The 18,515-nt window shown below is 33.2% G+C and overlaps 1 protein-coding gene across 1 annotated transcript in view; it reads left to right on the top strand.

Moving 5' to 3' along the window:
• The window catches only part of cert (ceramide transfer protein), a 38,262-nt gene extending 20,234 nt beyond the window's left edge, over window positions 1-18,028 (top strand). The window contains exons 7-12 of the mRNA XM_068763934.1: window positions 10,513-10,695; window positions 11,948-12,054; window positions 12,336-12,457; window positions 13,513-13,694; window positions 14,515-14,638; window positions 15,233-18,028. Of these exons, the coding sequence (XP_068620035.1) occupies window positions 10,513-10,695; window positions 11,948-12,054; window positions 12,336-12,457; window positions 13,513-13,694; window positions 14,515-14,638; window positions 15,233-15,360 (846 nt within the window). The 3' untranslated portion in view covers window positions 15,361-18,028. The remainder of the gene's footprint in view (window positions 1-10,512; window positions 10,696-11,947; window positions 12,055-12,335; window positions 12,458-13,512; window positions 13,695-14,514; window positions 14,639-15,232) is intronic.
• The last annotated feature ends 487 nt before the right edge of the window (window positions 18,029-18,515 follow it).

Raw genomic sequence — 18,515 nt, forward strand, 5'->3', positions numbered from 1 at the left:
TAGTTTAAAGGTTTTCAAAATTCGGATTACAACTTAAGTAAATTTATTATTTTTTACTATCTGTACCTGTAGACGTTTTACAGTCAGAAGTTATTGGTCTGTCACATTTTAAAAGAAAAAAAAAGTAAATGTAACTTTTATAGTGTCACTTTTAAATATGTTATATTCTCTTTACAAACAGGTTGATTGTTAATGAGTAAAAGCTTTTTGCTGTCAAATGTTATATATATTAACACTTTTAATGCTTTTACACCTATGAACGATGATTCCGTACACTACGCCACATTAGTTGACAAACAGTGTACGTATATTTTATTATATCCATATTTAACACTTAAAATAATAAATAAATTTATATATTTGTTCAGCCCAAAAGTTAGGTACAGTAAGATTCTTTGTTTCACAACGTCGTTATCATTTACTACTTATGTAATTTTTAACCTATATGTCATGAAATGTTTTTGTTAATTTTACACGCAATGATAACGATTTGGATAATTCATGTATTACAAATGTGGAACTCTTTTTAACGATTATATTTTTGTGTATAATGATATCAGTTTAGATCGTAATTTAGCTTAAATATATTTAAATATACAACCGTTGCTCGTTGTAGCCAAAAGATTCTCCAGTGGCAACCACGAGACAAAAAGAAAAAAAAAAGTGAAAAGATGTTTGGATATTTTGATAAAAAATGGAAATCGTATATACGTCACGCAGTGGATGTCAGTCCAAAATCATTTTTGATTTGTTAATATCTGTCAAACTTCGGTTTTTATAATAGAAATTTAATTAGATTCGCTTATTTTTTTATTTGGAAGGTGTGGTAGATTCTAGTTTAGATTCTAGTTTCCGGGATTGTGTACACTATAACCTGCTGAAAGATTTATGCCGGTCAAAAGCGAATTTTACCTTATTTCTGCCTATCGTCAATCGCATTATTCTTGAGATCTTTTGAATTTTGGTTAGGTAGGAAACAATATAAGTTCTACTTCGACCTCCTCATTGAAAAACAATGATTATCCCTCGTTAACATTTAAACATATAACATTTAAATTAGCTTATTTAAGTCAGAATTAACTTTGTCAATATTTTAAATTTCACTGTAAAATTTATTACGTCTTTCATTTATAATAATTATATACAGATCAAATTTGTATAATAATACTTTTAAACACATATTAGACAATTAATTAAGTTCAAGCTCAATCATACATTTGTAGTTAAAGTAACATTAAGTATTGTAAAATAACAATGAACTCCAATTGCGCTGAATTTGTAGCAACATTGATGAGTTAGCGGGATGACGTCATTACAGCTTTCATGTGCTAATTGCTGCGCTATATTCAGAACAAAGATTTATTGTTTATTTGTATTAATGCTAGTTGCTATTCTAAAGTATGAATTAGTCAGGAAAATATAACTTTGTAAGTATGTGTTATTAAATTGTGAAATAATGATTTATATCACCCATAAATTCCGTCGTAATACCTATTCCCGTCTCCTACCTCGTCATTTTTTTTAAAGTTTGTCATGCACTATGTTACGCGATCTGTGCTGATCTTCGACAACAATTTAAAGTAACAGCTTAATCACCATCATCATTTCAGCCGTAAGACGTCCATTACTTGACACCTGTCCCTAGATTTCTAATAAGTCACGTTGAAAGCGGTATGCAACCAGCGTTTGCCGTCGACCTTAACAAGGTATATCTTACGGTGCGCCTGCCGGTCCGTGGTCTTTAGAATCTTAAGATCATAACGTCCATCAGATTTGCGTGTAATATGTCCTGCCTACTGTCACCTCAACTTGCAATTTAATAACGGCCATTGACATATGCATCTTTAAGTTGTAGAACACAACTAATAGAATTTTATGTGGCCCATGACGAACTATATTTTCTCGCACAGAAAAAAATTGTTAATAAAAAACTAAAAGTTATAAAGAAACTGTTAAGAAAAGTATTTTAAAAAATTTATATCGCGCAACAAAACATTACCGACATACCATTCTAAAAGTCCACGAATAGTTAATGTAATATATATAAGAACGTCGAGAATTCACTAATTGTTCAGCGTAATAAACTCGTCTTTTATTATGAAAGTTCATAAAAATGTCATTTCTAAATGAACCCCAGCATATTTTAAACTTTACTTTGACTATAGAGTTGTGTGAAAAGCAGGTGTAACAATTATAAGTACGGTAATAGGATACTATTTATCTATGCATAACGCACACCTCTTACAATTTTGCGCGAGTCGATGTAGCGAAGTTCCGGGTCTTCCGGGGGAGCTTAGGCATAGGGCGCCACATACTACTATTTCACCGGATTGTGAGGCCATTGAATTTTTACATCGCTTCCGTAGATGCTCCACAGAGTTACTGAGCCTTAACCCTTAAATGCACGATTTTTTTTACATGTTTAAAAAAATATATTTGTTAATAGACATGTATTATAGCCTATGAAAAATGATAAAAAAAATCTAGACATGAATTTACTATACTTTTTTTGCAATAATGTGAATGTTGTTTATAAACTACATTGCGCATTCATTGAGATTTTGCAAGTATGGGTAAAATAAGAGTAAATATTGTTTTTGAAAAGTATTTATTTATGCTTCATTATGATATGTATAAAAACAATTGCTTCTTTTCGTATCACAAAGATACACGACATTTTTGGCACATTTTGAATGTGAAGCCTGGACATTTTGGGAATTTGCACCTGCTGCTGCTTATCCAGTCAACTGCCCAATGACATGTCTGATCCAATCTGACGTCTTTCAAAGGAATTGCTTGAGCTGATTCTCGGAACTTCTTCATTACAAGTTCTCTTTGTATAGTGCTCCCACTAGGTTCACCACGTTTAGCGCCATTTGCAGTAGTAGATTTGTTTCTGGGCTGCGTATAAGTTACTTTGCTCTACAATTTTCTTTTTTAGATCTGATGTAAAATAAAATGTAAAAAAAACATACGACGTGTTACAAGACCTCAATGCTTCTGTTATCTGAGTTTATCCCCTAAAAATAAGGCCGTCTTCAGCAGTAACAAGGTTTCGTTTTCGCGAAACCAGAGGTCGTCTAGGAATCCCTTGTGATTTACTCTGGGGTGCTGCTTCTTCGGCTTCCAAAATAGGAGAGTCTGGCATATTTTCATCGTTGTCGATTACGAGAAGAGGATCAGCATCCACTTCATCAGGCTGGGCATTCTCACCGTCATCACTATTTTGAAGTCCTTCACCAAACATGCATTTATTTAGCAGGCAATGCGCATTGTAGTTTTCCTACAACATACCAGATTTCGCCCTATTCGACTGTAGCATCAAGTGATTTTCGATGTTTTACAACGTAAACATGTAATTGAAGATATGATCAAGCAAATAAAAATATATTATATACTTACATGATATTTTATCAAAGTCCAAACACAGCTACAAAACTTAGTTTCGCGGCACTAGAAAAGTTTTCTTCAAAATGACATTTGACATTAACTTATTTTCAATACTTATAAACATTGGATAGTGCTAACATTAAAAAATGTACAAAATAAGTACAGAAATAAGAACTAGTTGTAAAGTTTAACAAAAAATTAAAAGAAGGTCAATTTTACCTGTGGTTTTTAGTATGTTGTTTAAAAACAACAATATGCATTTAAGGGTTAAGGTCCCAGCGAGGGGACTACGGCTTGGGCTGTCACTCGGGCTCAAGGCAAAGGGTATTTAACCACCGTAGCTGTAAAAAATATTTTTAGCCAGATTACTACCGGCAAATACTTGAATGTAATATTCTCAGGTCGGATTTCTTTACGAGAGAAAAAAAAATTACACTTGTTAACAATTAATATATGATTACTAGTAGAGTGATTTTTTAACTGTTCATTAATTTGGTTAAAATTTTTTCTATGTTATGATTCATTTTCTTAAAAGACGAATATAATTACGACGTATAATATTTACTTAGAATATTAAACATGACAAGAAATTAAAAAGTCTGTAAATCAAAATTAACAATGATTTTGTTTTTAATATTTTATAGCGTGATAGTTCATTGAATTCTATTATCATGGATGCTCTTATCTAGAATTATGGACGTTCGCAGTGACTGTGTTTGAGTAAAAGATTTGCTAAATATTTAACTTTCATATCGCATCACTCTATATAATATCGCATAACGTTACATAACCTTGTAAGACTCGTGCTGTCAGTGTTTACAAGTACAGGATTAAATAATACCTCAAGTTTTACAAAGAGATTATTTGCTACGAAATGTTAAAAATATATTTTTTAATTTAATTGTACAAGTGATGACATCAGCGATTTGCACATGGGTGTGTTAGTGTTACGCATTCACCATAATAATGCAATGCTAATCAGCGTTACGACTAAATATTTTTTTTAGTTTTTGTTTGTTGCATTCAGCGTGTCAAAACTTAAATGATTTAAAGTAATAAAAATTAAAACAAATAAAGTCAATGTAAATCAATGTATTTTATCAGTAAAAATTTTTAAGTGCAATAAAAAAGTTACCCATGGAAAATTTTTCCGATACTGATAACGAATATATTTTCACTGTGGAGTTAACAGGAAAATGTATGTATGTGTAAAGATTGAAATGTATAAACTCAAAAGCCACTACCATTTTGTAAATGTTTTCTATTAAATTCGATCCATCGGCGTTATTGCAATTCGTGGATAATCACGTTTTAATTTCGAAAAGAAATAATCGTCGAGGTTAAAGGAAACAAGAACAGTGGATGTATCGTTGTGTTGGATATTTCATTGTGCGAATTAATAATTTTTAATTCTATTTATCGTTTGAATCTACATGTGTTTCATTCGGTATAACTAATAATAGTCTATACGTGTTTGATTCAGTATAACAAATAGTAAATCTTATAATAAATGGCAATGGAGAGTTGGAAGTGATGAATTTCCGGAGATTCGTACGGAGAGGTAAAAGCTCGAATCAGATATGAGATCTGCAGTAAAAAGGTCACCAATGTAGCTCGAAGAACTGCATGTCTGAAGTGGCAGAGGGCGTGGTACATCGCTCGTGTATCCGACAGCCTTTGTAGTGATAATGTTCTCGAATGGCGCCAACGATTAATTAGAAGCCACGACATAGTCGTAGCTTTACAGTTGGCGTCAATCAGCTGACATAGTAAATAATAGCTGTAATAGTTTCACATATGTATGCAAGTTTAAATAAACTCCAATATTAAGTAATTTTATGGGACATTTTAAGATGTCTGAATATGACGCAGTTAAGTTATGGATCAATCAGTCAGACATGTTTCAAAGAGATCAAAGACTTTAAAATTGTTAATTTTTGAAATGATTTTGGTTTTTCAGTTTTGTCTTTACAAGAATATGGTCTTTAATCCTATAACATACTTTTAGTTTAGAAATCGTTTATTACTTATAAAGCGTTTTATATTCATTTAACTAAACAAGATTTAAACGATTTTTGAAGTAAAGTTTTCTTAAAGATAAAAAATTTGTGTGTCAGGAGAATATTACGGTGAAAGCTTTAGATAAAGTTGAGGCCGCGAACAATGTATTATCATAGAAAGGTAAAGAGGTTTATTTTGTAAGAAAATTCTCGATAATGACTTATCTTTCGTTTTAATTTTCAATTTTCAAATACTACGTTGATATGGGAGAATCGAATCGTTCGCTACGATAAAGATAAAATAAAAACAAATCAAGCACATTGCTCGTAAGCATTGAGATAAGGAAAATTTCTAAACGTATGGAAATGAGGCTAATCTGTAAAATCATCTCAAACGTAGTCGATTGGCGCTCATCTTTTCCTGATTCCTCTGAGATTTATTTTTTGTGACCGTAATATATTTTCTATTATTATATGATAGAAGAAGAGTGTAAATTTATAACAAAAAAGTCCGCTTACATTTCCAAATGATCAAAATTAAAGAATGTGATATATTTATGTCACCAATATGTATGGATATCGATTTAGTTCCTTAGTAATTAGTTCAAGGTAGTTTTTACTATCCTATATACGTATGTCCGTTGTTCTAAATAGTTTTGTGTTTAAATGGCGACTCGACCTACAAAGTGTGACGTAGTTCATTGTTATTCGTCGTTTTCTTCCATGTAATCATGCATGCCATGCACACCAATGTCCACGCAATCCGTGAAATTTGTTGTAATGTGACCTTACATGTTTGAACTTTGCGTTTCGATAACTCCATACAATATATTGTTTAAATAACTCTGGCATTAAATATCAAGATATATTTTATTTCGTCGAGTCGTGTAGAGTGATATAAAGTTATAGAGACTGTGTTGTATTATATGAAGAGCTTGCTTTTTTGGCACTCAAAATTTGTACAAATTGGAAATGTCAAAGCGCTGAGAGTGGGCAGCCTAAACATCTTATTTAATATTTATGCTTGTAAACTTTCTCAGAAACGTTGGCCTAGGCTGTTACTTCTAATACTTCCTCGAAGTACGAAGCCACGGAGCTCTTAAGTCTGGACTGGCCCTTAAAACGTTGAATGCCACGCCAATTTTAGAGGAATAGTCCGCAGCGCTACGATTGAAATATTATCTGCAATGGATCAGTTACAGTATACAACCATGTTTAGCATGTTAATTGCGGTGAGAGTTACTGGTGACCCCCGTGGCGCTGGAGTGCGATTTCGCGCAACTTCTAATAATATCTCAAAAATTTACGATCGAAAATATGCAATCGTCATTTATCTCATATAGTTTCTTCGCGTTGTTGAGAAATAGTTTCACGATTTTATTCTTTTCGAAAGTGTTAACAATCAGGCATTTCGTATCTCCTAGTTTTTAGTTAGCCCATAAAATTATGATTTCAAGTGAAGATTCCACGTCAAGCAATTCAACTGACGATATATGCGAATAATAATAATAAGATAATACGAACGTGCGCGCGTAATAAAACTGTATTTCATGTATAAATTGAACTATTTTCAGATGTTTCATACCGTATTCATTTTCTCACACCACTACATTAACCATGATAATAATAAAAAAAATATAAGTACATATTATCATTTGTTTGAATTATATATATTTTTGTCAATCCGAGGGCGCCGGTCACTGGTAGCCCCCATGGCGTCAGTGCCAAGTTCAGCGCCGGTCACCGGTGACCCCCATAACATTCAACGTGTTAATATACTTTTTCATTCCGATTCTCTCCTATCTGTACTAAAGAATGGAAAATAGTAACATTGCCATGATTTCTGATATAATTTGTGTATAGTAGCTTAATGTTTAAATTTTTTTCATTTCTTTCTTTATGTTCTTGTTTTATCTTGAGCATAAATGCCAATTTAGATCAGGTTGGCCAGACTGGATTTAACCCGACACAAGGACCCCTTGTTGTTCATATTGAAGTTAAAAATGACGCAATCCGAGAGAGAAGTACTTTGACGCATCATTTTCGTCGTAGAACTAGACATGGCCCTATTCCATAGTTTTCTAATAATAAAAATCTTCAATGGTTGGTCAGTCATAATTTTGGGTTTAGGAGCTATAATTTTTTTGGAAGATTTTCAGGATATCTTGTAATTGTCATCGTCATGAATTTCTCCTTTGGTATGGTCCTTTTAATTTAACTTTGTATATTAATCGAAAAAAATATTTATATAGTTATGTTGTGTATACCACGTAAAGTAGAAAGGTGATTGTTTAACATCTTCCTGAAGAAAGATAATATTATAAAATGTATGTCAGATAGCCACGCATCGGAGTATACAGTAATTATGTGTCCACTTTCACAATTCCATTTCAAGAGCCATCGGATATATTTTCGAACGAACCGCTTATTCCGGTCTGTAGTGAGATGTTTTCGCACGCAGAGTCCGTACAAATGATTATTTTATGCAGTAATGTTCTGTTCGCCTTGACTTTAGCCTGTGGATTGCAAAGGCTCATTTTTAACTTTTTGGTTGTTATGTCAGTATGCGATTAAAAGAAATAAACAAACATAATGGCCGTATAAGAGGGTCAAAGTAAAATTTTTAGACGTTGCATCAACTATTTAAATATTTGCTGACATTTACATCGTCATCGTCATCATCATCATCATCATCATCATCATCATCATCAATGTCAGCCAATAGACGCCCACCGCGGCTCTTTCAAAGATCGCTATGATGACCGTACTGTCTTTCGCTGCCGTATTGAGCGACTATCTGCGATCCTTGACTATATCGTGGGTTCATCTAGTGAAGGCCTAACTACGTTGTAACTAGCGGCTCACTGCCACTTATGGCGAGCAATTCCTGTGTGTATAGAAACACACGCGAAACAAGAAATGGAGAGGATATGCTGGTGATATCCTTCTTCATTGCTCTCTGAGTCAACTTGAGGCTTCTTATAAAGCACATCGTTAAAAGGCCACGTCTCAGAATCATCAAAGGGTCTTCAGACATTTTGGTATTTTGGACGAGAAGAAGCTTCGGAACTTCCGAACGCTGACCATGTGAGTTGGATTCGGGTTCAGATAATGTATGCATCGTTTATAATCGGGCTATCGAGCCGTGGGAAACACAATCTGCTAACAAGGTCGACTGTTACATGTATGACACAACTGTTTTAGTTATAGGCAAATTGTATTAGCCATAATGTAGATATTTATTTTTTGGTGTACTATATAAATTAATAATGTTATTATACAATGTGCGCTTAGTGATAAGCCCATCTATCACTGTTTGGAGCCTTGCTAACTGAAATACCATTGTAAGATAAAAACTCGCCGGCCTCCTGCAATGAGTACGTTTTGCTTGTGATAAATGAAATAAGAATATATAAATAAGTCTCTTTATCATATATTTCGGTATATCTTGATACGTATTCATAGAGATTATGGAATCTTTTCTGATACTCGAATTGGTTATAATGTACTTTATTTGTAATTGTTACTTTTGGATTCGTGCGACCATGCAACTTGTGCAACTAGAAGGTTCTCGAGTAGGGACGTCTTCCACTAGGTGTACTGATGACATGGTCAAAGTAGCGGGCAGCGCAAGACGGGTCAACATGGCGACCGTTAGTAAAGAACTATGCTTGGCAATCGGCGTCATCGGCTCACAAAATGTTGAACACTTTCGGCTTTGTTACTATACTTTTTTGAAATAATTGTTTATAGTTTTACCACTTACGTTGCTGTTTCGTGGCCTGAATTATTATTGAAAGAGTCAATAGTTTTACGTAATTTAAATTAAATAAGTTATTGTTCAATAATAGGGAAATGGAAAGGTGATAAAAATAAATGTATAATTAATATTTCTAAACGTAAACAATATCTATATTGTATTGTACTATATTTAATGTAAGTGTAATATATACAAGTAAAAAACGCCCATAGATGACATTGTACTATCTCGTAATTACCTAGTCCGCAATTTAAAAACGAGAACGACATTTTTAAAATGTTATTGTGTTATTTTATCGATCGGACTTTCTTTGTTATGCACGTATAATTCTTGTGCATTATTTTAACAAATTTCGTTAAAGATGCCTGATTTCAAAAGTGTAGATGATATATTATTATTTTAGTCAGTCTTATAAAAAATTAATTTGTCGGTAAAGAAAGAAATACAATGTAACCATGGCCTACTAATGGATAGATTACTCTCTTGTGTATAAGAAACTTGTTTAAAGCCGTAGAAATTTCTACGGGGAGTAATAGTGTGTGTATTCGTTTGAAATAAAATTGACTGGAAAACGATGACAAGAAATTTACATTATTAACAATAATAATTTTTTTTTCTCTGCCTGACTTTATTCTGCGATTCGTTGGTGAAGCTTCGGGCGTCAGCGTGTTGCTAGATCAATCTGTTTTGGGCTTCACGCTTCACCTTACGCTTGGTGCGTTTCATGCGATTTCTTGATGCGTTTCACTTCTGCCAGCGTGGTGGACGCTAAGTTTGCTTAAGATGGCCACGTATAAGGTTCCATACGTTTTTTTTCATACATGGACAAAAACTTACGGAATGTACGTCCAATTCAGTTGGTCCCCGCTTGGTCTGTTTGTCCATATTCTTTAATTCCACCCGGAGATGAGTTTGTTTTATAAACACAAAATATTGGGAGGATATTTATATCTATGTAGTTAAGTAGTTGAAGTAACTCGGACATTCCTTTTTCATTGAAATATTTTATATAAAGTCGATTATAAGGCCGATTCACGTCAAGCTTGGCATGCAGATTTGTGAGCGGCTTTTTATATGCGCCAGTACTAAGCTGCGTGTCATTGCTCTAGGCTAAATTTGATAGCGTGCAAAACAGATGACCACTGGGGCCTTAAAGTTCTGGAGCGGAATCTCAGACTAGCAGAGGCAGCGTGGGACCCCCATCCACGCGGTGGATAACAACCTTGTTAAATTAGTTGAAAGACGCTGGATGCAGACCGCCTCCAAGCGGTCATATTGGAAATCTTCGGGAGGCCAGCAGGGACCGCTTAGTCGCTTTTAATTCTTCTTCCATCATTTGACGAGTGTTTATGTTGTCCACAGGAGGGGCCACACTCAACTCTTCCTGACGACGAGTTCTACGATGCGGTTGAGACCGGCTTCGACAAGATGGAAGAGGAGCGCTGCGCTCGTGTGGTGCCGCCAGCCGAGCGCACGCGCGACGAGGTCGAACTGCCGCCGCCTGCCATCGACAACCGTCTCACCGTCCACGCCCTGTGGTCCGAGGTAACAGGAACACATCACCTGTGCTACACCATACATTACACAATTATACTTGTTACATAATTGAGTTTAGGCGACCATTATTCCACATCTCACTGGATCGTTTATGTTACCGTACATTTTATCAAATAAAACAGACCTTATTTGAAATGAATGCTCTGTATTTGTACTCGGCTGACATTTAAAAATTGCATACACAGCTCATGTAGCTAATTGAGCGACTCAAAAGTTACAACATTGCTAATAACATAAAACACGGAGATAAAAAAATTCAGTATTTCTTTCACAAACCTAGAAGTTACATATAGACTTGGTAAGTTAAATTCATTCATTATTTATTTTCATATCGTGTATCAGAAATATCTACACGTGAGTCTGAATTCTGTATTTTATTACGGAGTGAGGTTTTTAGTCCTTTGTCTTGTCGGGCGGAGTTGATTTAAAATTGAGACATGTGTCGAACAATCAGTACCAGTAATTAAAGATAGTGAACCTAGGAGGTGATGTCAGTGCACCTGCATAAGTTTTAATTTGATATGGTATGAAAACGCTGTCGCTAGTAAAATTACAATGTTAACTAGTTGTACCATCTAAGTTACAAAGTGAAGTACGTAGACTTAGTGATGCGCAGAATTCTTACAAATTTAACGTAATGTAATGAGGGGCTCATTTATTGGTTGTATTACTTATTATGAGATGATCGTTTCGCGGATCTCATTTCATTGTTTATGAAATTATTGTAGTTGCTAATTATTGTAATTTGTGTACACAATAATGAAGATATTCTACACTCACAGAAAAGGTTTTACATCTTTCATCGAATCAAAGTATACAGCTTGTCTATACAAACTTGTATGTTTATGTGTCTTGCCCGATTTCATAGAGGCCGTAGCTGAAGAGGTAAAATGTCCAATTTGATCAATTATCTTAATAATAGCCAAAAATTTCCTTATTGATATTGGTTATAACGTTTTTACAAGTTAATTATGGTCACCACTCGCCGACACATCGTATATAAAATAATATTTGTACAATAATACGCTTAATGAAATAGATATTTTTAATGTTATAGCTAGGAATAATTACTGCCACCCAAAATCACAATGTAAATTAATTTCTGTTTTACTTTTAATTTCAGTTCAGTGTCTGTATACTTTCTTTATTTACATATTGTATAATCGATCAGGCTAGTGAAACAAATAAAGAAAAACAAATGATATCCGTGTTTTAAAACATCGAATTTGTTTGTTTACAGATCGACAGGATATCCAAGGAACAGATACAAGCAGCTTTCGAAGGCGTCGGAGGCGGAATTGGTTGGCAACTTTTCGCGGAAGAGGGAGATATGAGAATGTATAGAAGGTAGAAAGACCGGATTTATTTTCTTTTTGTGTGCATTGACTGAATGTATAGCTCATTTGCCGTCAATTTATGTATAGTACATTCTATCCAAATATATTAATAAATAACGTAATGCGCATGCAAAATTAGAATTACCACGTATTAAAATTAATTATTGTTTGCTATCTGTTCATGCAGACTCTGTACCAGATGTTATTGTCCTGTCCCATTTCTATAGAAACAAATGTGAGAAATTTTAGAGTGTTAACATTATATAATATCACTTTTCTTGTTTTTTACAGAGAGGTGGAGGTAGATGGCATGGTGATAGATCCCCTGAAGGCGATGCACAAGGTCCGCGGCGTGTCGGCTCGCGAAATGTGTCATTACTTCTTCAACCCGCGATACCGATACGAATGGGAAAGTAAGAAGTTATTTACTTATTAAATTAATTTCTTTAGTTTTGATCACTAGTTTTTGCCAAAATAATGAACTAAATGCACCTGGGTCTGAAGAGAGTCGACAAAAATTTTAGTTGATATTTTTCTGGATTTACTTTAGCAATGTTCTTTATTGATATTTAAAGCAATGCAGATTTTATTTAATATTACATAAATTTTCGTTATTAATACGACTCACTTTTGTAAATTTAATAAACTTTCACAATAATTCAACGATATGGATATTTATTACGAAAGCGTACATATGAAGTTATAGATATACAAATTTTATGGAGCCTAATGATAGGTACAAGCTTGTGTTTAATTCTAATTCTAACTACTACTTCTACTATGTACATAGAAATTTTTTTAATATTTTATTTTATATTTTTTATGTAAATGCAATTTCCAAATTGCATTGCCCTATTTTTTCTAAAATATTTGACTTTATGCACTAATAAATTCATAAACTTTTTACCTTATTACACGGAAATAGGTGAACAGTTCGAGTATATGTGTAGTGTATATACATGATGTTTTTGTGGTCAGGACAAACTGTTTGATACTTTGTCCATAATTAATATACGAGGATGTACTAATAAGATTTTTATCGTAAATAATAAGGGTTGACTACGAAGAAATATAAGATACAAATCGAGGTCAGTTTGTGGAAACTATAATTCTGTTGTTAGTGTAAAAACCGCACACCTACAAGTGGTCAAAGCATCTACTTATACACATCCGGGTTGAAAATAAGTCTGGTCTGATCATTTCTTCTTCTCAGTTATCTGATTTATGATGCGTTTGATGTTAAATGTTTTACGGAATCGATGACAAGCTCCTTGTTGTCTGCTTTCCTCAGGGCAGAAGTCATGTAGAATCCAGTTATTGATTTGACTGGATCAGACAACCGGTCTTTGGACAATGAGGCCAAAATAATTTAGGGCTCGTTTGAAACATATTTCAGAGAATATGAACCCTATAGTATGAATAAAATTTTTGGTCATCGTGGTACACTATATAAAGATTATTTTTACAGCGACTTTGGAAACGATGACGATAGTGGAGGAGGTGTCGTCGGATGCGCTGGTGTTCCACCAGACGTTCAAGCGTATCTGGCCGGCATCACAACGCGATGCGCTGTTCTGGTCGCACGTACGAGCTTCCGACGAAAACACTTACGCAGTCACCAATCACTCTACCACTAATGCCGACTATCCGGTTAGTTTCCAAATTATATATACATATAAATAAATTATATATGTATATATGTATGTATGTATATATATACATGTATATATAACTTTACAATTACAATCTATCTATACATACCTTGAGTATGACGAGTTTAAAATATGGCGAATATTAAAATTGTAATGTAGTCCATAACTATCTACGATACATTGTAATAACAGAACTTAAAGTAAAGGTTGCTAAAATTCTAAATATTTCTTAAATTTTGAAGATTTTTTAGTGTTTTAGATTCATTATGAAATTAATTATACATACCTACGGATATCTTTAATGTAAAATTAAAACGTTTTCGTTTCAAAGTAATTTTATGTTAAATTTAATTGTAAAGAGTTCATCATGATCATTTTAACCATAGTAAACCTGTTGCTGGGTAAAGATAGGTCTTCCTCTATAAATATCCAGTAAGTGTTGACTTGAAATAATGAATACAGCTCGAAGGAACGAATGTCCGGCCAATATAGAACTAGTTCAAATTATTATGAATCTGATTTTTCATATTTATATAATTTATTTAACTTCTTCAGCGACCATTACGAAAATATTATAATCAAATATATAACACGTCATAAATAGATTGACTGGTAGAAAATGCCTATAACGATATTAAGTCCGCTATTGTAAAAATTGTAAAATGGGTAAATTAATAATTAAATCTAGGGGTTATAATTTAACCAAAATAATAAACTATGTCGCGTCTACTGGCTCCTGGTCGCCACTTGAGATTTTTTCACACTGCTACTTCAAACACTTTGGTATAATTGTTTTTAACGCTATCCACTATTTACAGCCTAATGCAGGCGCGTGTATCCGGCTGTTCGTGACAGTGTGCCTCGCATGCCGCAGCACGTGGCCGGCCGGTGAAACGCCCACGCGGGACAATATCATTACCAGCATCGCCTACTGCAGCACTGGTAACTTGTTTAATTCTACGTTATTGCATTTATGAAGGCGCTTGGTCTAAACTCTTTTACATTGACCGGACTTACACGAAGGAGTCTCGGTTTGGATTGACCAAATAGGTTCATTTACAGCGGCTACTTGATTACATCAAGAAAGCAGACCAGAAGAGCCCAAAATGTTATGAACTACTCATAGAATCCAATTGAGGTACCTTACAATGGCATTCTTCAATTTAAACCACTGTGGGGTTTCAAACGTCTCCTTGTCTGAGAGAAGCCCACAACAATCTCAATTGATTTTTTGTGTTCACTTTTACAAGTAAAAAAGCGTATTCAAAAAAAGGATTTTGAAATTTTAAAATTAATTATTGTGCATTTGTCTTTGTAGATTTTGTGCTGCCAGAAGTTATTTGCCTGTCGGGTCTCAATAGAAACAATAAATTAATGTAACTTATTTCAAAGTGAGAGAACACAGAACGATTCGAAATATTTATAATAAGTTCTTCCCTTTAAAGCTTACCTATACTTTGGTGTTGTAAGTTTAAAAGGTTATGATTTTCTGAAATAAATTAACAAATATTAATTACAGTTATGTGTTTATTCCAGTTAATCCAGGCGGCTGGGCACCAGCTGGGGTTCTCCGTGCGGTGTACAAGCGTGAATATCCAAAGTTCCTAAAGCGCTTCACGGGCTACGTGGTCGACCAATGTCGTGGCAAACCTCTTGCCATCTAGCGGAAAACGTACACAGCGCCCCGCGTCTAATGTCACTACGAATGTTTGCGATTGCGATGTGATGCATTATTGATTATTGACCAATACAGTTTACAACTCTTGGATATTGGTATGATAATCGATGTGTTTCCGTTAATGTGGCAACATCTGTCACTTGTCATTAATGACGGATACTCCTCTTCATAATCGCCGTTCTTCTTTTCAGCCAATAGACACCGACTGCAAGGTATAGGTCTCCCTCTAAGACCGCTCCGATGGCAGGTCTTGCGTTGCTCGCTTCCAGCGACTTCCCGCAAACGTAACTATGTCGTCAGTCCACCTAGTGGGGAGGTCTACGTGTCAACAGGCTCGTGGTCGTCACTCGAGTACCTTTGGGCCCCTACGGCCATCGGTTTGCACGAGCGATATGTTTATTGTTTAATCGCTGTTATGGGGTCTCATTCCTTATTAGCCTTTTTGGCGGGATTGGGAAGTTATTTATGATGAAAGTTATATTTATTGATATAATACGTGACCATAATGGTTAATGTTCATAGACATGGTGATGGGATTTGGTGGCATTGACTGAATGCCACTATCCGGTCGCGTATTTTTATGTACCCACCTACCAAGAATTAACAGTGTATAAAAAAGTGATGTATATAATATTTTTTATCTATGTAAACATTAATGGGTAAAAGATATATTGGTGTAAAGTATAAGCGGTTGAGTTACAACTTATGCATGTTAAAACTTGGATTCAGATTATGTTTTATTTTTGTTTTGTATTATAAAGAGGTATATGTACTACATATGTACCTGTAATAAAAGAAGTTATTGTAAGAGCCTTTGTTACTGCATTGTATTGCCATTAATGAAAAATTCAGTTCTTATGTCGATACATTAAGTTTGATCAATTACGAAATAAAGAAATGAAATACTAAAAGCGAGTAGTGACAGAACAATACATTATATGATGTTAGACAATACCATAAAATTAGATGGCTCGTTGGGCTGATGTGGTTCAAAAATGTTTTCCAGTGGTAAATAGCATTTGAAGTTAAAAGTTTAACGCGAATCATGATATTTCCATGTCTAAAAATATTAATAAACACAATAGAAAAAATATGATTCATAATATGTCCGAATAGTTTGGTACAAATCATGATATTTCCATCAGATCCGATCAGAACATAATAATTCCATTTTATATAAGAATAGATACACAATTTTAAATAAAAAATAAAGAAAAACCATTCTTAATAGTCTTAAACAGTTATTTATTCATTAGAACTCGTTTTTAATTTCACAAAGGCATAATAGTTACCGGTTTTAGATATTTCTGAAAAGTTAGACATCATGGTATTATCATGTTTTATTCTGTCACTTCTTACTGTCGAAGAAGTCGTAAAACAACAGATTATGAACACAAGCAAGATATATTAAAAGCATTATGTAATAAAAAGTAAGAGTTTAAATAAAGGTTTGGTACAATCTCAAATATAAATACAATATAATCCATGTTTATTATAGTCATTTTAAATATCAACATTATAAATTTTGTCTTTATATTTCGCAAAATAATTATAATTTAAGTTCTTATCCTATTTTTAATTTAATTGTATAAAAATGTTGCCTTTGTAATAAAGTACATTTGAAATTGTGTACTTCATGGCTAATCATTCATTATTGTTATAATTTTTTGATATGTTGTTAAAAATATCAGTTTTATTAAAAATTATTAAACCGTAGTTTTGGAACAAATCAAATGTAACTAGGCGAATTTTATTTTAATTCATTTATATAAAATAATGTGTTATAAATGTAGATGATATTCCAAGAAGTGTTAATATTCAGTTTATTTTTAGGTCACTTATGTCAATTATTTTCTGGGGCACGCTAATTCTTTATAAGTCTATAATTTTTTGACTTCACCGTTTACCATTATGTTTTGAGAAAAAAACATCAAAGCAATTTGTTTTATTATTGATAAACAATGTTTTAATACTAAACTAAATAAAATTATTTTGACAGATAATAAGATTGTTTTTGTGAAAGTTAGTAATTTTTTTTCTAATTTTATATGATTTTGTTCGATTTTTAAAAATCTCTTGAGGGCATTGTGTTCTTCCATGTGCTTAAAAAAGTCCTCAGTATAATTAATAATATCTTGAAAATATGTTTGTACTCTTTCATGTTCAGTGGTTGAGAAAATGAAATAAACAGTAAAAGTATTATGTTCTATAAAAGCTCTGGTTAAAATAATTGCCTTTTAAATATTTAAAGATATATATCAACCTATTTCAATTTCATTCCATTGTATTTTTTTATTTATAAAGTCATATAGATTTTAAAGAAAGTTTTACTATCGCAAGTTTTTTTTTTAAGAATTTTTAAAACTATCTTGTATCATTTTATGTTTTATACGGGACGTCGTTTATGACGTGTTTAGAGGTGGTGTTGTGATTGCATTTATTATGAGGCAGTTTCTAAATTGAAATAAGGCAAAGAGAGGAATGTTGTTCCAGGGACGATGGTGATTTATGCCTGTACTGTAATTGATGGAATGGTCATCCGTCTGGTCTGGGACTTGTTCATCAATTACACAGTATACGCCTTTAAATACTGTTATTGGATTCTCTGTATATAATATAAAAATATGTTTTTTAATTATTGTTTATAATAAAAAAGTTTTATGATAAATTTATTGTGTTTTAATTGATACAATTTACACTTTCATAAGGCTTTGTTTTCTACAAGTTAGCTCATTGAGAGCATAAACGGCGTAAACGACAAACATACAAGGTAAAAGGCTTTAAAGGTGTGAAAACACACCTTATTTGTCAGCGATGAACTCTAAAGCTTTTTAATCAATCACCTGTGTAAAATGTTCATTCCTAAAATTAATAGAATAATAATTTTATTTCTCACAGAATACGACAGGGCAATAACTTTTAGCAGTCAAAGTCTGCAGAGAGAAATAGTAAACAATATATAATTAAAAAATGTAATCACAATTTTGAAAACTCTTTTTCTTACTATATTATCACAAGTGGGGTTCTAGCCTCTCGGGGTACGTCAAGTCTTTCACAATTGGTAACATTTAAGATAAATAAGTCTGCTTCTAGATTAAGTTAACGTTAAGTTTCTAGATTTAGTTCAATTCAACATTATCG

Source organism: Battus philenor, unplaced genomic scaffold (assembly GCF_028537555.1).
Source record: "Battus philenor isolate CCGP_79_NKW_IND1 unplaced genomic scaffold, ilBatPhil1.0.hap1 SCAF_19, whole genome shotgun sequence".
Taxonomy (NCBI): domain Eukaryota; kingdom Metazoa; phylum Arthropoda; class Insecta; order Lepidoptera; family Papilionidae; genus Battus; species Battus philenor.